General features: G+C 43.7%; 2 protein-coding genes across 10 annotated transcripts in view; both read right to left on the reverse strand.

Moving 5' to 3' along the window:
• Positions 1-16: 16 nt before the first annotated feature.
• On the reverse strand, positions 17-16,936 carry LOC120370926 (nuclear autoantigenic sperm protein). 6 transcript variants are annotated; one of them, XM_039486270.1, is made up of 15 exons: positions 16,789-16,936; positions 14,045-14,101; positions 13,094-13,204; positions 12,376-12,456; positions 11,410-11,519; positions 9,684-10,655; positions 7,007-7,089; positions 5,031-5,116; positions 4,797-4,870; positions 3,416-3,604; positions 3,044-3,210; positions 2,046-2,102; positions 1,871-1,942; positions 725-853; positions 17-186 (listed from the first exon to the last, which is right to left on the reverse strand). In XM_039486270.1, exons 1-15 carry the CDS (start codon positions 16,836-16,838, stop codon positions 133-135), a joined length of 2,292 nt encoding a protein of 763 aa, XP_039342204.1. In that variant the 5' UTR covers positions 16,839-16,936; the 3' UTR covers positions 17-132. The 6 variants fall into 6 exon arrangements, with proteins under 6 accessions (XP_039342204.1, XP_039342203.1, XP_039342202.1 ...); XM_039486269.1 differs by lacking the exon at positions 16,789-16,936 and adding an exon at positions 16,415-16,550 and having other exon boundaries at positions 5,031-5,107; XM_039486268.1 differs by lacking the exon at positions 16,789-16,936 and adding an exon at positions 16,415-16,550.
• A 4,794-nt stretch (positions 16,937-21,730) lies between these two features.
• The window catches only part of AKR1A1 (aldo-keto reductase family 1 member A1), a 38,239-nt gene continuing 37,541 nt past the window's right edge, over positions 21,731-22,428 (reverse strand). For 3 of the 4 annotated variants that reach the window (XM_039486278.1, XM_039486275.1, XM_039486277.1), the window contains one exon: positions 21,850-22,020. In XM_039486278.1, coding sequence (XP_039342212.1) covers positions 21,955-22,020 — 66 coding nt within the window. In that variant the 3' untranslated portion in view covers positions 21,850-21,954. The other variant, XM_039486276.1, reaches the window with a different exon arrangement.

A 22,428-nucleotide genomic window follows, 5' to 3' on the forward strand; every position in this document is an offset into this window, starting at 1 on the left:
GGAAAAAACTGAAACATTTGCTTACAATCTTTATTGAAGTCATACAAAAGTTGCCAAAGTGAAAAAATACACTATATACAAAACCATTCTCCTTGAGAGGAGAGGAGTGGTCCGGTCCACACTCAAGACCTATCATACTGTACTTTCAACTGTAGCCCCTGATTCCACTTGTGGCCTTTTCTCTGTCTGAAAGAGAGGAATGAATTTTGTTCAGAGACAGTATTATATGTTCCACATCAGTTAATTCATGCACCAGCTGGGAAAGTGTTAGTAGCTTGGAGAATTGCATTGACTGGTTACCTACGCTTCACCAGTAGTTACGGAAACCAAGCACAACTCTAAAATATATATGTAGATAGTTTCATAGCTTGAGTCCCCTTTGATTTTAAGTACAACAGACTTCTATTCCATTGCACACCAGGGCTTTAGGAGAAAGGAGAATCTTGTGTTTTAGCTCAGCTGTAATTTAATACACTGAACTCCAAGTTGCTGTCTCCCAAGTGGGTAATGCTACAGGGCCAGTTTACTTTCCAAATGACTAAGGGCCAGACATCTTGTGTGTAACATGCACTCCGCTGAATTGGGCAAATTCCCCAGCTCCTTCTATAGCAGCCTTAGGAAGGCAACCAGCAGGCAATAAAGCATTAGATCTACCAGGCATGAAAGATATGCCTGAACAGAGAAGGAAATATGCATGGCACAGACTCCTGACTCAACTGCCCACCTCCTCTTCCATTTTTTCTGCAACCTCATTTCCACTGGGGGCAGCATCACCACCACCATTGACAGCCGGTTCTGGTTTAGATTTCTTAGCTTCATTGTCTCCCTGTTGAGTCTCCTCCTCTGGTTTCCTCTGAAGACAAAATTGTTTAGTCTTCACTATGTACAAATTTAAGACTTAAGAAAATTAGTGTCTAGATGTCATTGTGCATTAACTACTCAACTCCTAGTTCCGAGGGGTCACACCAAATAGTCAGGAGTTAGGATTCAGTTGAAGCTTTAAGCTTTTGGTGTAAGAGTTCAGTTACAGTAAGAATTCTGATACTATCTTCATTTTTGCCATCCTTAATTATGATTGGCAGGAAAGCATCCTAGTTCTAGATTAAATTTGTTTTTAGTACCCATGACATCTGATCTAAGCTTCAGAGCTGATGGCAGATGTTTCAAACTTGCTCTGAGAGATGGACTGAAAGATGCTGGTGTGACAAAATGCAGACAGCCATGGTGTGTCGTAACAGTACATACAGTAGGCAAATGAAAAATACTGTGAAATTTGATTTAGATTAGGAAAATACTAATGAACACACTTCAGTGTTAAAAAAACAAAACAAAACCACTACAACCAAACACTGGTTTCCCTTAAGGTTGCCCATATTTCATTACTCCAAGAAGTTAGATTTTACTAGTAGTAAGAATACTACACATTTAGACTGGCTTTGCTACTTTATTATTTAAGTCCAATGCTCCATTTCCACTTGGAAATAAGGGAACCCAACTCAGCCTGGTTGTTTGCCTTTATAATATCTATGGCCTGGCCTGCCCTGCTCTTTCATGCAGGGCCTCAGCATAGTGGAGCACTTATTTAAAGAGTGCCTGCAGGACCCACACAATTCAGCTTTGAAGTTAAACTAATGTGGATCAGGCGAGTGCTGTAAAGCATACAAGGAACCATCAAAAGCTACTCTCCAGGAAGACTGATTGGCTCCCAGTGGAAAGGAGTTTTATGCAGTATTCCTACTTTTCAGAATTTGTTCTGTGTGTAACAGTGATAGTTAAAGGCTTTGTTTAGCCAAGAAATCAAACGATACACAGTGCAAGCCAGTGGTAGTTTTGTAGTAGTTTGTCCAAATAGCTATATAGCTGGACACACCTTTTTTCTGACAAGATGAGAGATGTCTGTAACACACTGGGATGCTCCATCAGCTGGTTTTCTTACAGGAATCTATTACAAGATAGAGGTTGTAATGTAAGTGACATCAAACATTAAAACCTTCCAATTTAGTAGTATTTAAATGCCTGTCTGAACTCAGATTTAATTCACTTACTGTGGAAACAGAACAGCTTTCTTCACTCTGTGTAAAACTGGAGGTAGCTCCTCCAACCTAAAATGAAAGAAACCATAGTGATTAACAAAGTACTGGCTTCCAGTTGTATTTCTGAGCTCCCACAGCATGCCGGGACTTTACACTACAAATCCATGGTTCCTACTGTACCATGAAGTAAGTTATGGTTTAATAGGTTTGTTAAGTTTCTCTCTATGATGTGGCGTTTTATTATATCTGCATTAACCAATGCAATTCATAATTTTACAGTCAGAAGTACTTAATTTTCAGTTTTGGTTATTTTGTTTCTTCTACCAAGTACCCAACTTGTAGACATTTATACCAACCCAACAAATTAATATGTCACCGTGACAAACAGGTTGCCTATCAGTTAGATAGGCAGAACTTAATTGTTCCCCTGCTTACGAGGTACCTTAAAAAGGTCTTCAATGTAGAAGTGCCTTCAGAAAGGCTGGCTACACTATACAACTATTCAGGATATATGCCACCACCAGATGCTGAACCAGATTTAAACCAAATTTAGGACTCTCAAACTAGGCTGTATCTTTGTACCCAGGAATCTCTGCAGGTCTAGTTTACTGACATCTGGCCAAAAACCCAAACCCTTGCCAAAGAGCATTGCCCTTATGGTTATTTAGTGCTAAACAAAACAGCCGACATGTGATGTCACGGTCTCCTCTAGCCCCTTTGTTGAGGGCCAGCTGATTGTCCAATAAGAGGTAGCTTTATCAAGAGAGAAAAGCAAAGTGGTGACATGATAGTCCAATGCTTTTCCCCCCTCAAAGGCAAAGGGAAGAGAGCCATATTTCATTCTGAGTGATTTAACAGCTTCTGGTCATGGGAAGGTAAGTCATTTGCAGACAATCACCAATTCTAGACCAGTACGGCCAACCCTGCTGTTGTGGGCACTTCTGCTCTCCTTCAGCTATACCATTAGTTAATGCCAACTTACTAGAAAAGTAATTAAGCTAAAAGCTAACCAGAGTTGCTTTCAAAGCCAGTTCAGCTACTCTTGCACTCTTTTGAGACTCCTTTGAATCCTCTATCTTTTCCTTAATTTCAGGAAGTAGTCCCTTTAATTCTTCGATCTCCTTCTCATCTTCAGTAGATCCTCCTTCTGCTTTCTTTATTCGTTCAGTCAGCATCACTAGAGGAATACAGGTTTAAGTTGTCAGCAGTTTATTAAACCAACAATGTAAAGGCAAGGGCACTTGAGCTACTCTGCTTTCATTAGAGACCATTCAGAGAACTGTGGAGAGTAGTGTGCTTCCATGTTACTAACCTCAGCTCAATCCAGCTTTCCTATGACAGTTAACCAGTTTGCTAGTTAAGTTTTTAGCAAGTCTACTCACCCATTCTTTTGTCAATGACTTCTACTGATTTACTGAACTGCAGAATTGCTTCATCAAACTGGCTGTTGTAGTGATATGCCAGTGCCAGCTGGTAGTGTGACTCTGCTAGCAGGCGGTCATGGGCCTCGAGGTACTTCTGCTGTAAGGCAAGGCATGCCTGAAATTCTTCTATAGCTTGTGCATAGTTTTCTACAACAGAAAAGCCATAAACCTTTACAAATACAATAAGTATCAAGCCAAACAAACAAAGTTACCAGACTCTCCCCCCATCTAATTTATTCCATAGACTGCTCTTAGATTCTGCATGAACTGAAAGCAGTTGCCTCACTGAGGGATGCTAACAATTAAAGGGACACAACTTGGGTTAGTCAGTTTCATATAGTGTTACACTTCCCTGCCCAATCCTCTCCCCACATTTCAGCAGCAATTTAGACAGTTACTTTAAAAGTGCGTTTCCTCTTTCCTACACAAGCATGGAAAGAATACTATACAAGTAAAGCAGGGAAAGTGTGACAAAAGCAGACTAGGTATTTGTGTTCAGTTGTTTACTCTAAATTATATCACTCTGATTTTAACCTACCATTGATAGACTATTGGCCAAGAGTGCACCTTTTAACATTAAGAAATAAAGCTGCTCAAGGATAATTCCACCCTCAAATGGCAATTCCCCCAGTGATATTACTGAGGTGGCATATGCACAACCTTAGTTTTGCAGTCCTAACCCACAGAACCTTTCCAGATGAATTCAGTCTGAAACCACTTTCTAGCCAAAGGGCAAAGATGATAAAGAACTACATTGTTTCAAGGGGAGAGGCAGACTTCAAGCTGAGGCAAAAGTCTCAGGATTAAGCAACTGTATTCTCTACCACCAAGAAGCCAACTTGAGTGTTTTGGGGAGTCTGCCCATTTCTAGAACCCAACATGTTCTCAATTTGTATTTTCCCCATCTCATTCTGACAGCGGTTTGGTGTGTTTGCCTTCTGGCCTACTACTGAAGGTGAAAAAGTTCTCCATATCCTAGAGTTGCTGGAGCCACATTCGAGATCAGCTGTTGTGTACAAGCCTATTTTCAAGCCACTGCTATTTCTATTCCAGAAATGAAAGCAAGTTGAGGCTCAACATGGCCTTCCCCCACTTTGCTCAAGAATTTAGTAGGCAGGTAATTGGCTTATTCCCAGATCTGTCCCAAGACTATTCAAACTTGTGGGCATTTCCCCCCATGTGGTCTGAAGTTTCTCTGATCTCTCCAGCAATCTGAATCACCTCTGACCATTTTAAATAAGTATGTGGTGGGTGAGATAGGGTGAAAGTTAGCAAGAAGTTAAGCCAGTTTAATAGTGCAGCACTTTATGTACAATCAGATTTCAGACAGACAATTTACCGGATTCAACGCTAACTTCTCCTAGTTTCAGGTGAGCCTGAGCAGCGTGGAGCTGAGCTTCTTTTGTTTCCTGTCTAAATCAAGAAAACTTTAGTTAGTTTGCTATAAAAACCCTGATCAGAGGCTTCTACCTCTTTATCTAGTGTACCTCTATTATGCCAACTCCCCAGTGGTTTCCTGTAAGTTCCTTTATTTTATTTTATTTTTTAAATAAAGACTCAGATCAAGTTTTACCTTTTATAGATTAGTTTTGCCAACTCCAGCATATCCCAGGCCAGCTCCAGATTTCCAACTTCATCCTCTTCACTTTCCTGAAAAGACTAGAATTATATTCTAATTTTATATTAAAAATGAAGACTTGTCTCAGTGAAGCAACGTGCAACAATGTAGCAAAGGTCCTCATCAGAAATTTAAGGTTTAAAACCACAGTAAGTTGTTTCGTTTGTCACTGCAGCTAGAGACGGTCCCAAGCTGATGCAGTACTCTATTTTCAAGTTAGTTGAGACTCAAGATGAGTTCTTGATCTTAGTTTCTGTTTAAGACTACATCTCCAGTTTATTTACAGTCATTTGAATACTACTGAAAACCTCTGCCAACATTACCTTGGAACTCTGTTTAATTTTAAGATACTACTAAGTAAGAGGACGAGGAATTAGAAGATAAAAGGAGCTAAAGCGAAACCTCAATAAGGTTGTTAAAGCAAGGTAATCCATTAGACGCAAATGGCAATACCAACACAACCGGGTAAAGAAATTCTATTTAAAGCAGTTGTGCAGTGGCCTGCTAAAATATGGTGTATATTAAACCAGATGATCTCAACCTTTTTGGGTCAGGACCCATTTGTGAACCCTGATGACCTGTCACAACCCAGAGACACCACTACCACATCCTAAGATGCCCCCAGACTCTATACTGGCCCTACCTCCCCACAGGGGTTCATCTGGCAGGGGGCTCAGTGCTAAAATTCCAGATGCTCTGGCCAGATGCGAACTGGCAAAAACCCCCACCAACAGGTAAAGAAAACCAAGACATCTCTGCCATAACACAGCTCCCACATGGTCCATGAGGGGCAGAGATCAGAGGGCCTAGGGGTTCAGTGAAGGAGTTAGTGGGTCTGGAGAAGGAACCCGAGGGTAAAGGTGTGGTGAGCCAATAACTCTCCAAAAAGAAGTGCACACCCATGGGCAGACGGTATTACTGGTGAACATGACACCAACCATTCCCTCTCAACTTGTGTCCTGTGGGACTGATTGGGCTCTGCTCCCCACTCTAGGCAGTCACAACTTTGCTCAGGTTTGGTCCAACCTTGTCACTGTGACAGAGGGACCAAACTTGAGTGATGCTGGAACCCAGCGCACCAGACCACAACACCTAGTGCGGAGAGCTGAGCCCAGCCAGTTCTGTGACACTGACACATTCTGCTGACCCAATTTTTGCGTTTCAACCCATGGGCTGAGAAACCCCATGTTAAGCAAGTCCTTTAAGTCAGGGCATAGGTGTGCTGAATTGCTACAGCACCATAGTTAAAATTCAGAATGATGCAATCCCTGCACTGATACGCAGGAGAGCCACACAGTCCCCATGAGCTAGTGATTATGCATATCCCTGTGCTGACTGGCTGCAACTGCCCCAAAGAGGCTCATCCATGAGCTGCCAGAACTACTTCCTTCCTTCCCAACCCTGTCAAATCCACCTTACCCTAAATCATTGAGGTGTGGAAGTAAAGAGGGGGAATATACTCCTAACAGATTAGTGGAGAATCAGATGGGTGTTACAAGCGGTGTATTGCGAACGGTGATGCTGAAGTATGGTCATTGAGAGACTACTGCAGTCTGGTACAATCTGTACCTGCACTGGCTGCCAGAGTGCAGTTATTGGTCCAGAGAAAATGTGTAACAGCACCACCACCACTTCGCAAAGGTATTAGTCAGGCAAGGACCAAGAAGGCAAAGTGTAATACCATCATCTTGGGGGCATTAGTTCACAAGTGACAATAATTTGAACCCAAGACTACTAGAAATATGCCTATTGTAATATTTTCACTGTGAAGTGTCTGCAAAGGTGTCAGGATTACCAGAATATGAGGAGGACCCAAAGTAAGGAACAGAACACTTCGGTGCCTGGATCTAACCAATGCCATTGAGCCATAAGCATTAGTTCTCAGTTAATGTGGAAGAACACATCATCAATCTAAGTCAAAAAAAGCTCACCTTATCTTCAACGGTCGAGTCATTTTCTTTATCATCTTCAGTTTTGTCATTTTCTTTATCTTCCTCATCTGATCCTTCTGTTTCTGCAAGGAAAGTTTGTGGAGGAGAATGAGGATATTTGCTATACATAGTTAGACTTTTTTTTTTAAATTAAAGTAAGCATCTTCCTCTGTCTCACAGTGAATATTATGTGCAACTTTAGAACACTCAAAGTGACACTGCAGCTTTTGCACTACCCACCTTGCTAAAAACATTAGTTACTGTAGTTCTACAGCAGCAGTTTAACATTAAAATTTTCTGACTTAGTACTGCCTAGACTGGAAGTTTATTTTGGGGTAAATTTGGACATATTCCCTGGGAGCTCCCAGTGAAGTCAATGGAGTTGTAAACAGACACCCAGTGAGTGGTATGTCATCCTACAAGTCACAAATGTTTTCAGCAAGATAGTATTTCTGATCCCACGTGTGGTAGCAGTGTCTAAAACTCAAATGCAAACTGCTTATGATTTCAGACAACTAGAAGATTTTTATCAGGCAACTTGCTATTTTGCAGTACCAGTTCAGCTTGTGAATTTATGGGGCAGCAAAGTGCTCTAAACGTAGAGTTACATAATTAATCCTAGCAATGGGAAGCCAGGGGAAAGAGAGTGGGAGGGGGAAGGGGAATGGATGGCGGCCAGCATTTACTTTTGCGCACAAGCTATCTGATACATAAGTGGATGGGAAACCTTGCTATACACAATTAGTATCCTATACAAGCTTGGCAATCTACTATACACCTCTACCCCCATATAACACGACCCGATATAAGACGAACAAATTTGGATATAACACGGTAAAGCGGTGCCGGGGGAGGGGGTGGAAATGGACTGCGCACTCTGGTGGATCAAAGCAAGTTCGATACAATGCGGTTTCACCAATAACGTGGTAAGATTTTTTGGCTCCCGAGGACAGCGTTATATAGGGGTAGAGGTGTATAACTGGAAAAAGAAGGCTCTTATGTTCGGAAGCTGAAACAGGCTTGTGAGCTGGTCAAATTTTACTTTTCTTGAGGAAGCCAGTTACTTTTGACAAAAAGAACATGGGTGTGGGAGGTCAACTGTGGTAACAGCCATATTGGCAATGGCGTACCTGCTACAAAGGCAGACCAAGTTTCTATGTAAGAGACGTAATTGATTAGAGTGAGAAGAAAGATGCTAGGTGCTTAGCTTCCTAATAAGACACTTTTAGATAATGTACCTCTGCAAACGTGACTAAAACTTGAGGCTGGAGGAGAAGACATTTATTAGACCACGATGTGGTTGTCAAATAAGCACTCCCAAAGTTAGTAAATGGATGTCAGTGTGCTTTTTTCCTTATCTGGGAAATAAAAGTTAAGAACTATTTTTCTTGTGGGTACAGACTGAGTTTGAGGCAAGAGAAAGAATACAAGGGTCTATCTGCACAATATATGGTAAGATATTTTAGAGCAGTGGTTCTCAACCAGGGGTACGCATGACCTCTACATACCCCCAGGGGTAATGGGTACATCAACTCATCTTGATATTTGCCTAGTTTTATGACAGGCAACATAAAAAGCTTTAGCGAAGTCAGTACAAACTAAAATTGCATACAGACTATGACTTGTTTATACTGCTCTATATGCTATACATTAAAATGTAAGTATAATATTTATATTCAGATCAGACTGCAGAAAGGCGTACAATAGTCTGGAAGGGTTGAGAGCCACTGCTTTACAGTGTAGCTATATTACATCCTTTGTGACTGGTACAGACAGTTCCACTGTGATGTTCGACATGAGAGATGCCTTTAATATTGTCCAGAGATTGCTAAGGAAATTAAGAAACTGCACGGATATTTGGTCACTATTAAGTAAGGCTGCGAATAGTTCAACTGGCACAAGCATGCAGTCATTCTGATTGATTGTCGGAATATCAAGATACCATGTGATGATTTGTAGCCTCTTCAAGTGTATGTTATTTTGGAAAGCATATGGAGTTTGTTTTCTGGTTTGTTAGAATAGTTAAGCAGCTAAATGAAGCAGGGAAGCAGAATGATATGAAAAACTACATAGGAAGAAACCTGTACTAGCTAGCACCTATTTACAATGGAATTTTAAAGCCTATCAGATATTAAATTTAAGTTTCACAATGAAGTTCATTCTTCAGTCACTGAGATTCCACAGAAGAGTTCCAATTCTCATAACAAGGAGATTTCTATTTTATGTATCAATTCAGTGGATTCTACTTTACTGCCCCATGGTCTAGAATTGGAGATTAGGACCAGAGGCAACTTGTGGTTCAAATTATTTGAAGGTTAGTGCAATAAACCCAGATACATGCAAGTGGACATCCATTCAGTATTCTCTACCAGCCTAGTTATTGCTTTCCAAAAATTACCACTGAAGCTAGCCACAGCCCCCAAAATGATAGCCACATAAAGATTTTGCTTTGCAGTTAGTTAAGCATTAGACGGAAACTAAAACTATTCATTGCTCCTTGAAACTTAACTGAAGCCAGTTACTTGGAGGACTTTATACCCAAGTGCCTCTTGTTTGAGACCTTCCATTAGTCTATGGCAAACAGAAAATTCTGAATGGAAAAGTAACTTTTACCCCTGGTTAGCAAGTCAAATCCATCAAGTAATCCACCCACAAGTACTTGTCCTATCCCTGTTACCTTCACCCTCTTCCATCAGGTCATCTTTCTCCTCTTCTTTTTCTACCTTAGCACCATCTCCCTCTTCCATCAGATGATCTCTCTCTTTTTCTACCTTAACAGCTACTTCAACTTTTTCTTCAGTTTGCATTTCATTAGCTGGCTCTTTGCCCTCTGCAGATGTAGTGGCATTTCCATCTGCAAACAGTGTTTCTTTTGAGGCCAGTGCCTCTTCTGACTTGTTTAGCTTCTCTTCTGTGGCTTCTGCCACTGCCTTCTCTTCCTCAGCTACCTCTACCTGCTCTTCCGTGGCTTCTGCCACTGCCTTCTCTTCCACAGATGCCTCTACCCTGGCTTCTGCCACGGCCTTCTCTTCCACAGCTGCCTCTACCTGGTCTTCTGTGGCTTCTGCTACGGCCTTCTCTTCCACAGCTGCCTCTACTGTGGCTTCTGCCACGGCCTTCTCTTCCACAGCTGCCTCTACTGTGGCTTCTGCCACTGCCTTCTCTTCCACAGCTGCCTTTAACCGCTCTTCCGTGGCTTCTGCCTTCTCTTCTGTAGCTGCCTCAACTTGCTTTTCTGCTGCTTCTGCTACTGCCTCCTCTACCCTCTCTTCCGTGGCTTCTGCCACTGCCTTCTCTTCCACAGCTGCCTCAGCTTGCTTTTCTGCTGCTTCTGTCACCTGCTCTTCTGCCAATGCCTCCTTTTCCACAGCCACCTCTGCCTGCTCTCCTATAGCTTCTGCCACTTGTTCTTCTGACACTGTCTTCTGCATATCTGCCTCTACCTGCTCTTCTACCTTCTCTTTAAGCTTTGTCTCTATGTCAGCAATTGCTTCTTCTTCTCTTGTTTTTCCTCCCATCTCCACATTCTCTCCTCCTGTTTCCTTCCCAGCTTCACTCAGTACTGGAGACTCTTCTGCAGATTTTTTGGATTCTTCCTTTTCCCCCATGGCGTTATATACCTGCTCTCTCAACTCCTCCCTTGCTTCTTCTACATAGTTAAGGAAGATGAAGCATAAACATTTCTTCGAGTTTAGTGATAAAAGCATTAATGGAAATTGAAAATACCACCCTCAGACCCTCCAATGTGTGTGTATAGCACGTTCCTAAACTTGATTCTTTTTTAAAATCTAAAGAAGCTGGGTCCCAAGCAACAAACTCTGGGAGATACTACAGTCTTGTAAATGACCACTCAAGCAATATACAGTTTTATGCAGTAGCATTTTTAGTCACAGCTGAGCAAGAGACGCCAAGTTAATCCATTTGTCTAGATGGATAAAAACCTCCTCGTGCAATAATCCTCTGCAATGTACTATAGAATGAAAACTGCCCTTGAACTTTTACAGACAGGACAGTTTGGTGAGTCTGACACAAAATAAATTCTCCCCTTATTACCAACTTAAATGAATGACACCACATGCCACTGTACTGCTGCAAGTGCACAAAGCAGTCCTAGCTGGCTGAAAGCTTAGAACAGGAAAGGAAGTTTGAGTGTAATGCTTCACAATTGACAAATTTTGTGACCCCTTGACTCAAAACTAGTGTGAAAGAAGAGTTTCTTGCAAAATAAAAATATCTTTTAGCTAGGTTTGGGAAATTTATAGAACAAGACTCTTCCACCTGCTAAAAGTTTTGGTACAAAGTTTCAGATCATCTAGGGCAGCAAAGTAAAGAATCCAGGTCCGATATTTACACAAGGCAATACAGCTTGGCATCTCTATGGCATGTTAGACAGTTCTACATACCATCTATATTATCAGCATTTTCTACCATTGAGTCGTCATCTGCTTTTTCTTCTTCCTCCTCTTCCACTTGCACTCCTTCCAAGGCATTTCCCAATACACCATTCTCCATTCTAGAAAAATAGAAGCAAGTCAGCAGCACACAAGCACCAAGGAATACATTTTGTGCACAAAGGAACATAGGTAGAGCAGTCAAATGCTAGCACCTCTCCCACCTACAGCCAGGATGGGTAAGGAATGGTGTCCCTAGCCTCTCTGTTTGTCAGAGGATGGAGATGGATGGCAGGAGAGAGATCACTTGATCATTGCCTGTTAGGTTCACTCCCTCTGGGGCACCTGGCATTGGCCACTGTCGGTAGACAGGATATTGGGCTAGATGGACCTTTGGTCTGACCCGGTACGGCCGTTCTTATGTTATATTCTTATTCTACTGTACCCCTGTTCTAGACTGCAAAAGCCTCTTATTCCAGGCTAGACTCTTGATTTCAGTAGATCTTGAGCATCGTGCCATACTTGTGCGGCAAGAGAACATGGTGATGATGCTCTAAAAATATTTAGGATAGATGGACTGGTGCCCAGTGACTCCAGTTACACTTTTGCTAGTGATCTAGGTAAGAACAGTTCCCTTTTGCCTGGCCCGTCCTGCAGATTATATTTCTCCTATTTTTCCTTGAGTTCAAGCGTTCTATCAATAACCTACTCCCTTATTCTAATGCCCATTCCCCACCTGTAAGGTACAGCTACCTACTTTAAATTTTTATTTTTAAGAGAAGCAATTACATTTAACTGGTGTTTCATCCAAAAGGCTCCAAACTAAAATTTTCAGTTGCTACTATCAAAGTACTCCCCCATTTGTATCCCCTTTATAAAGAAATTAAAATACCATCTTAAGACGTCAAAATCCAGGAAGGAGGTATACTATGTATTCAGAGGACTGACAAGCCAACTAGAGTGTCTTTGTTAGTATACCTTGCTAACTCCAGGAGAGATTTTCCATAGTAAAAAAAAGCTTCTGCACATTGATCTGCTGTCTCACCATACTTTTTACCCCTATAAAGTAAGAAAGAAGTTAATACAGCTTATTTGCACCATGTTTTGAAATAGCTTTACATTACCAGATATGCAACATTTAAATCTTTTCTGGGTGGGAAAGTCAATTTCCAAGCTGTTACCTCCCACACGACCTTCACCCTTAGGCAAATGGCAGTTCTCTCCCTTCTGATAACTGGAATGGTTTTTACTGAAAGTTCTGGTTGTAGTGGGTTTTCAAGACCGCCTTCTGTTCTAAATGCTCTTTTCCTCTAGAGGCTAAGCAATTTGTCTCTGCTTTGCTTGCAATTTATAGATTATGTTTCTCTAGTGGTTAGACTAAGGAGATTTGCATTGCAGAAAATTCCTTATTTTGCAATGTATGGACTGGTTTGGTTTCTTGATATGTTGATTTCTGAGGCATTGGAGGTCACTACTCCAAAAGTTAAGTGTCTAAGCAGCACAAATAATGCATTATTTCAAAAGAAATCTACACAGACATGGTACAATCCTCAGTTTTCCAAGTAATTATATTCAGATACTTGCAAACTGCCTATAAACACAGCTTATCTAGGCCTGAGTTAAGTATCTACATTTCAGCTTGATTCACTTCAGTGATGTGCCCAAAATGAGAATCCAAGTGTGTTCAGTTACTTACAATACACTAGCAGCTTCCTGGAATGCATTAACAGCTGCTGGAATATTTCCCAATACCAAGTGTTTCTGTCCTAAGCCCAGTAGTTTCTTGGCTTCTCCATCCACATCCATACTGTAAAGTTATAGAACACAGGCTGGGTTAGTCACTGTACAGTTGTGAGAACATCTCTACGTGTACAAACCGGAGGAATGTTTGTAGCCCCCTTCTGTTCAGTCACACGCTTCCATTTCCTAGAATCTTTAAATCCAGCCTTCAAACTCTTCCTATCAAGAGTCAAACATCAACCAGCAATGTGTATAGAAGTGCTAAATAGTGAGCCCCCACCATGATTATTCAGTTACTGCTGGAGAACTTTCATGTGCACCAGCACTAAGGGGACAAAGATTTTTCCATTTCTCACATTAGAATAAATTTAACCCTTAACTGCAAGAAGCAGATCCCAGAAGCAGATCAAAGACTGCTTAATGCAATAGCCAACTTTCAGTCTTCCGCTAAGTCAGAGGCTTATATACAACACTCCAATATGAGAAGAGTTGTTTACATTGAGAATGTGACAGAAAACCATATGAAGTCCTGCAGAAAGAAGGGGACAGTTCATGAAGACACAAGCTCACCTGCATAAGAGTGGAACATTGGCTATTATCGCCCATTAAAAAAAAAACCACACATTTGTCACGCAGCCATGCCTAGAGCAAACTTTTGTGAAAGGCTGTTAATACAGTGTTTCTCTGGAATAAGGACTTAACCGGTGTTAGCCCAGAAAGGGGGAAAACAGAAGAGTATTCCTAAACTGTGGTTTCTTGTGCGGCAACATGAGACATCTATAACCTTTAATATCTAGAGCTAAGCACAATGTCAGATTTAAATATTAATTTGAAATAAGATCCACTATTACCCTATATTTTTTTTTTTTTGTTTTCCAGCTTTAGCCTGCTAACTCAAATCCCTTACCTATCAGTTTTGTCTGCAGAAGTGGAGGGAGCAGCCAATTCCTCTTCCATTCTACAACTGAAGATTCAACAAGCAATTAGAATGGATTTGCAGTGTTGTACATGGTGTTACCAAATGGTGACAAAGTGACTAGAAGTTCACATTTCCAGAATCAGTAATATGAGAAATCTAGTGCACAATTTCAGACTTCTGACTTTCCAGAATAGGTATCTGCAAGCTTGTTTACTAATTATAGCAGATCAAAAATGTATGTAGAAAATTAACTTATCAATAACCAACACTTAAGTTTTCCCCTCCCAAACAAAAATTGCTGATTTTCTAATAAGAAGGTAAGTAAGGCGAACCAGACCCTTTTCACATAAGTTTTTCTTTAGTTAAAAACCCAATTTTCTGTCGAAAGAAGTTGACAAAGATTTTGATCAGCCCTAATTTTAAGAAGAGGTAGTCTTGGACTACTGGCTAGCTCAACCATTCATGAACACCTCCCATCCCACTCAGAATCAACTGCATAACACCCATGTCAATCACAACAGCTGCTTACATGGGAAATAATGAATACATTTTACCTATCTTAAGGCAGCTTTGTAGCTGGAAATAGGAAGCCAGCATCATACATGTAGCTAGCTCTAGCCCACAGGACCACTATTCTGGAGTTTAGGAAACATCTCATCTAGTGCTTAAAAAATAAAAAAAAGGCACTAAGTTTTCCCATGCATCTTCTTAGAGTGCACTCAAGTACCATTCTCACTTTGAAAGTTCACTTCCCCTCCCAAACTACATCAAGTGTAGCAGTATAGATTGTGAATAGATTTTTTTTTAAAGCGCTTTTTGCTTTAAATAATCTGAGTTTTTTGTCAGAAGAATGCGACAATGGCCCTTAAAAGAGGTCACAGTAGTTGAGGTAGCCAATGCAGCCTGTTTCCTACCTCTGGCTCAAAGATGGGATTACAAAATGTGCCCTTTACTATGAACCATCACCCAGCAGGACCACATGGAGCTGATAGCCAGAGGAGCTACATTGGAGTATGTCTTAAGGAGAGGGGACAGCACTTGCTAAGTGGGTATTTGCTAACAAGGCATGCTGCTTTGTATACACAGTCCAGTTAGGCTCAGAGACTCTCTTTAGGCCTGGCTGCATAATATTGCATGTTTACTTTTACCTACCTGCACAATTTAAAACCCAGGGTAGTTAAAGCAATTAGTGCAGTTTTGTGGTTTGACACTCACAGGGTTCAAACAAAGGAAGAGCATCTAAACAGAGTTGCATCAAAATAACCAATTTGGTTTTAGGAAACCAATTCAGATTACATACACATTTGTATGTAGACAACTCATTCAGTGACACAGGATACTATCTAGGTACTTATACAGCTCTCATTGCCACAGTATGTCAGTTATTAATGGACTTTATAATCCCAACAGAGACAAGGAAGTAGTACTCCAGGTAGGGAATGAAAACACAGAGCACATTCACTCGTACATGGTCAGTTGGGAAATTTGTAGGGGAGATGAGACTGAACTCAGCTCTCCGGTGCCTCACCCACTAAACCAGCCTTCCTAACCCTTGCTGTACAAGTTAGGGAAGTTATTTTGTAGAGAACTACAGCCGTATCTGGGGCTGCAAGTACAGAGATATGTGTGTGGCCTATGGGTATGGTACCTACACCCCTGAACTCCAAATCCTACTCTGCCCCAGCCTTGGGTAAGCTTTTAAAGTCTGCCCTTCAGAACTCCTGACTTCAAGAAAACGGATCATAGGTACCCCACATAAAGGGGGATCTGAGACTCAGCCCATTGGTGTTAATCACTCATACAGCCCCCCATGCCCCCACTTTGCCTGGCTATGCCAAGCACGGAGGCACCTTCACAATGAGCAGGTCACAAAGCCAGGCTCCTATCAAAGCCAGGCCTGGCGCAGGAGTGGAAGCCATAGGGCCAGAGACCAAGCATCCCATAGCCAAGGCCAGTGCTACGTTTACACGATGTAGGTAGAGTGGGGCTTCCTACCCAACCTGTGCGAGGAGACAGCACGATCCCCGAGCAAGGGGAAATCAGCACCATGGCCCCCTCCCTCCAGCACTTTGGGGGGGGGGGAGGGGAAGAGAAAAGAGAGTGTATGTGACACACACTGCAGGCACCTCCCCCCCCCTCGGATTTCAGGGGGGGGGTGAGTGAGTAACCGTCCCCCCCCCCAGCGCTTGGGGGGCTGGAGGGGTGACTGCTCCCCCCACCACACACCCTAGGCTCGGGGCGGGGTCTCGCTCCCTCAGAAGGCGCCGCCCCTCACGGAGACAATGGACCCTTTTCCCGCCTTTCCCCTCTCCAACCCCGCCCCCCGTTTGGCGCCAAATCCCAACGGTGGCCGCTCACAGGCAGCGGCCGAGGACACGTGACGCTGATAGCTCCGCCCCCCTCGGCGCGGCAGGTTTGCCTTGTCGGGCTTCTCTGCCCCCAACAAACATGGCGGAGCCGGGGCCGAGTCACGTGGGATCCCCCAGCGTTCCGAACGGGCCCCCGCCGGGGTCGGAGGAAGGGGCAGCACGACCCGCCAAGCGGGGCATCGGGCCGGAGCTCGGGTCTCCGAGCCCAGCCCTTCCCAGCCCCCCCATCACGCCTCGCCCCGGCGCCGCGGAGCCACGGCCCTGCTGGTCGGGTCGGGTCGCGTCGCGCTACCGCCCCCACCAGCTCCCCCCCCGCCCCCGCCCGCGAAGCAGGGCCGCCCCGCCCAGCCCGTGCCGCGGTACCTAGGCGCGGGGCCTGGCGCGAGCTCAGCACGGGCGGCAGCAGATTTCATGGAGTCTGACAGGGGCGACGACGGCAGAGTGCAGCCCCCGGCCCCTCCGGCTGCCTATATACCCTGAGGACACGCCCCGGACCCGCCTCGCGGCGCGCGCAAGCCCCGCGGACTGCTGCTCCCAGCGTCCTTCGCGGCCCTCGAGCGCGGCCCCCTCCGATCCTGGGGCTGCACGGCAATGCTGGGAAACGTAGTCCCCAAGGCGCGCCTCCGCGTGAACGACGCACGGCCTGCTGGGAAAGGTAGTCTAGAGACGGCCGCGCTGCTTGCTGGGAAATGTAGTTCCGCGGAGCCGCTGGTGACGCGATCCGCAGAGCCTGCTGGGAAACGTAGTCGGGGGGGGGGTACTCTGCAGGAGCTGGCCCGCTGTGGGGATGGCCGATGAAATGAGAGGGGCTGCGGCCGCCGCCATCTTCCCCGCGGCCTCCAGCCTCAGAGTCCTTGCGGTGCACGGTGCAGGCCCAATCCCTACGGAAAGCCTGCAGCCCAGGCCCCTGGTGCAGCCCACCCAGCCCTGCTCCTGGGCCCTGCCCTGTGCACTTTCCTCCAACACAACCCCTGTGGCAGGACTCGCGCCCACTCTGCCCAGCCCCTTTCACTGGATCTGCTGCTGCCACTGTGTGCGCCCCATGGCACTTCCCGGGAACATCTGCCTCTGATGGGCCCCACCGGCCGAGGGAGCATGTGCCAAGGCACTTCCCACACTCCTTTAACATGAAAGTGAGGTGTGTGCAGTTAAAACGTGCTCAAATAGATGAGTGGTGCTACCCAGCCTAAGGGGGTGTTAACTCCACCCAGGGATAGCACCAGGAGTGGTGGGGGTGCCCTTTAGCCAAAGTGTACGACACCTCCTTTCCCAAGCTGAAGAGCCCTCCTGCTACCCCAGACCAATAATATTTTGCTCAACAGGCAACAGCAGTCATAAAAAGTAAACAATGTTCTAAAACGCATAAAGAATGGAGGTGAACATTAAAAAAATCCCATCATATAAATCAGAGGTGGGCAAACCACGTCCTGCAGGACCATCCTGCCCAGCCCTTGAGCTCCTGGCCAGGGAGGCTAACCCCCAGCCGTTCCCCTGCTGTCCCCCCTATGCTGCAGCCTAAGCTCGCCACACTGTCAGCGCTCTGGCCTGCGGCTCCTGCCAAGCAGTGTAGTGGTGTGGCTGGCTCTGGCCAGGCGGCAGGGCTGCAAGCTCCTGCTGCTCCGAGCAGCATGGTAAGGGGCGGGGAGGATGGATAAGGAGCAGGGACTCCCAGGGAGAAGACCAGGGACAGGGAGCGGTTGGATTGTGGGGAGGGGGGGAGTCAGGGGACTGGGGGGGTTGGATAAGCATGGGAGTCCCAGGGGGCAGGGGTGTGGATAGGGGTTGGGGCAGTCGGCACAGGGAGGGTTCGATAGGGGGTTGGGTCCCAGGGCACGGTTAGAGGCAGGGGTCCCAGGAGGGGGCAGTCAGGGGACAAGGAGCAAGGTGGCTTGGATAGGTCAGAGATTCTGAGGGAGGCAGTCAGTGGACGGGAAGTGGGAGGGGGTGGACAGCTTTCCCTACCTGGCCCTCCATACAGTTTTGCAACTTCTGATGTGGCCCTTGGGCCAAAAAGTTTACCCACCCCTGATATAAGTCAATGCTATACCTTTCCCTGAAATGCTGTGTCCAGTTCAGGTCATCCTATCTCAAAAGGGATAGTGCAGAAATAAGAGACAGGCAACAGAAAGGGTTAGAGGCATTGACTTCTCTATGAGAAGACTAAGAGAGTGGAATGGTTGGGAGTTTTTAGGTGCAAGGAGACAATTAGAGGCAAAAGCATAGGTGCCTAAGAGGAGACATGATAGAGATGAGGAGCTAGACACACTCTTATCCTTTTGCATAATCCAAGAACAATTCCATTGAAGGGCAACAAATTTAAACCCAATACAAAGGGAAAAAATTAAACACAAACAATCCATAATTAATATGTGGAACTCAATGCCTCAAGGTATAATTTATGTCAACAATTTAGTACAATTCAAAAAAAGAACAGAGTTCACAGATATTTATCAGTCAATACAAGCCTTCCTGCTGCGGAGTATAAACTGTGGGTTAGGAAGAAAATTGGCTACAGGCTGCTTATTCCTTAGTTATCTAATATGGTGTTCCTTGCATTTTCCAATGAAGTACCTGGTACTGGTTGGGATAATAATAGCTTTTTAAAGATACTTTAATTAGGTTTCTGGTATTTGCAATTTTCTACATCTAGGTCAAGCCATAAACACTGAGCAAATTCTTTATAAGCATACAATTACCAAAAAAGGGGAAAGAATACATGTAGATTAAATCATTTTCCTTGGAAAGATGTTAGTGTTTAAAGAACAGTATACATAGTACTTTCAACTATAATATCTGCAAAGAGAAGAATCAATAAAAGAAACTAGTACTTTACCAATCAGCAATGAGAACACATTCTAATAGTTATCCATGTTTGATTAACCTAGAACAGTAATTAAAACAGAGATTCTTGAAGTCAAGACTACACAGAACAGGAATAGTATGGCTTCATCTTCAACTTCTACAATTGTTTGCTAAAGAAAATGTCTGGTTGCTTAGCAATTACATTAATGCGGGAAAGCACTATAATTTACGTACTGTGGAATATGTTACCAAGGGATAGTGAAAATTCTCCATCCTTTACAGTTCAAATAAAGATTGGATGTCTTTCTAAGAGATAGGTTCCAGTTCAAACACAAACTGTTAGGCTCAGTGCAGGAATCATTGGATGAAACTTTAATGGCCTCTGTTATGCAGAAGGTCAGACTACATGATCATAATGGTCCTTTCTGGCCTAAAAATCTATGAATTTGTGTGATGCCAAAATTTGTTAAACCCAGCGTTATCTTTTTACCATTTTTATACACAGAATCACACTTTCACTTCTCATTTTCTTTGTCCAGTACTATGGAAAAATAAATTAATTACTTTTTACCTACTAGCAGTTAAATTATTTTTTTCCTTACAGCTCATGACAGTGTCCAAGTGGCAAGCTCAAAAATTTAAGGCAGCCCTTTGTTTTAAGTCTGACAATCCAGGCCAACATGTCCCTTTATAATGCCCTGTCTCCAGCATTGTAAATTAACTCCATTTTGCAGGTGGCGAAACTAAATAGGGATGTTAAATGACTGCACCATGGCTACAGAAGGAATCAGTGTCCGATGGTATTAGAGAGTAAAGGATTACTGCATACAAGTCCCATGCTTACTTCGTAAGACCATGCTCCTGCTTACAAATAATAAGGAACAAAACTAAATGTCTGGTTAGTTCCTAGATGTCCTGTCTATAGCAACTGAGCTCTTTTAAAGGAAGTAGTTCTCAGTTCTATGACCTAACAAGGGATGCTTGGCCTGGTTAGGAGTAGGATAGCAGCTGGAGTGAGGAGACAAATCAGGCTTGGGAGCTAGGAAGGGAGAAATAGGATAATCAGCCCAAAATGAAACATCTGAAGAAGGAAGTAGACTTCCAGGGACAGTCTTAAAAGGAAGATCCCTATTCAGTTTCAGGGCAAAGCTACAAGGGTGGAAAGTTCTGCAGGCCCTTCCGGGGACTAGGGAGGCTTGAGCAGCATTCAGTAGTGCTGGCACAGAGATTAAAGGAGTGAATTCTTGCAGGGGTCCCTAGACTGAATGAGAAAAGGGAGAACAGAAACCTGATCCCTGATGGGAAGGGGAATTATTTGTTAGAGACACTGTAAAGCCTGTATCTCACATCTCAGGAGTGGAGCGGAACTGAATAACTATCTAGATTGTGAACCCTGGACTGAAGGGGAATTATATGCTATATACCATGTAAAGCCTAAAGGAGGCAGCAGAGCCTCCTTGGTTTATTGTGAACAACAAGGGGACCTGAAGAAAAAGCATTAAACAGGATGTAAGGCTCAGTATCAGCACTGGTGAACCAGAGGGGAAGAAATCAAACTAGATAGAGTGGTGACCATACTATGTTTTGGCAGGAGTGGGTGCTCTGGGAGGGGGAGATTTGTTTCAGGTCCCATCATGCTAAGATAGATAGTTCCTACCCTGAAGAGCTAACAGGCAAGGCAAGGCAAACGGGGGGACGGACAAAAAAAGCAACAAGGCATAGAGAGGAAGTGACTTACCCAAGGTCATGCTAGAGGACAATGGCAGAGCCAGGAATAGAACCTAGCTTTTCTGACTCCCAGTCCAGCATCTGCTAGATTAGACCATGCCGGCTACTCAGTAAAGAAGCTGGAAGGGATCTTGTAACAGGCCCTAGCTGCACCTGTGGTATCATTAGGAACTAATCCAGGATCCTCCCAAAATCTGAATTGGATAGCTGCTGCTGAGTCTGGGTTAGGTGAAAAGATAGGCAAAGCTTCCAGAAACGTTCCTTCAGAAGCTGCCAAGGTGGGACGCTTTCAGGACAGGACAACTGAAACTTGTTAGATTTGAAACTGAGTGTCAAGTAGGAATGGGGATGAACTAGAGCCATGCTGTGCATTTATTTTTCCGTAACAGGCAAATAAAGCCAGGGAAGGAAGAGTAATCTTACAGACCCCTGTCTAGCCCCAAAGAAATCAAATAATTATATGAACTAAACCCCATTATTTCAGTTTTAATCCACACACTTGTGAAAGACTTCAGAATTGTTTTATGCACATATCCCCATTCAAAACTAGTATATTATCCTAGTTTTATATTTTCAGAGTCTGTACATCTTTCATGATATCGATTCCCTTGCCTGCTCCCATGGACATCATACATTTCCTCATAGCAGCGAGCATGCAGTGTATTATAATAAGCCTCATGAGCACTGATGTAGGTATTACATCATCTGGAGGAAGAGGATGCATTATACATAATATACTATGCTACAAGAAAACCCACAGAAGCCTAATATTTAGAACATCAGATTTTATTTGGAAAGATTTTTGATAAACAATGGCAACAACTAGGTTAGGAACAGGTTTCTGAGTAGCAGCTGCGTATCTGCAAAAAGAACAGGAGTACTTGTGGCATCTTAGAGAGTAACGAATTTATTTGTCTCTAAGGGGCCACAAGTACTCTTGTTCTTTTTACTTGGGGAACGAGTGCACAGAGTCCTATTCTAACACCCAATCTACTGTAGTTAATAGGGGTCATTGAAAGGATAAAGGGGGTGTCCAGCATCTCTTGCTACTAGTTTTCCATTCACCTGTGAAATAAAAAGACAATCTGAGTCAGAAAGATGAAAATCCAGTTCTTGCTTGAAATTAAAAACTGAACCATGCAGAATCTAGTTTCCGTTACTTCCCAGTCCTTAGCAAGGATATCTTTAACAATCACTGCTCCCCCTTCTCCCCAAGGCATAGTATTACTAGAAAATCTTTTTCCAAGAGAATTCTCTGTAGCCTGCAACAAATATAACTTACAGTGGTTAGGACTTGAGGAATTGGATTAAAAACAATTAGGGCTCCTTATTTGCAACATTTACCTAATACAGTGAAACCCCGCTATAACACGATGATCGGGGTCCAAAAAATTGGATTGTGCTAAATGCGGGGTCGCGGTATAGTGGGGTTTACCATTTCAAGCTGGTCAGTTTCAAGCCTGTCGATTTCTC

Source organism: Mauremys reevesii, linkage group 8 (genome assembly GCF_016161935.1).
Source record: "Mauremys reevesii isolate NIE-2019 linkage group 8, ASM1616193v1, whole genome shotgun sequence".
Lineage (NCBI taxonomy): Eukaryota > Metazoa > Chordata > Testudines > Geoemydidae > Mauremys > Mauremys reevesii.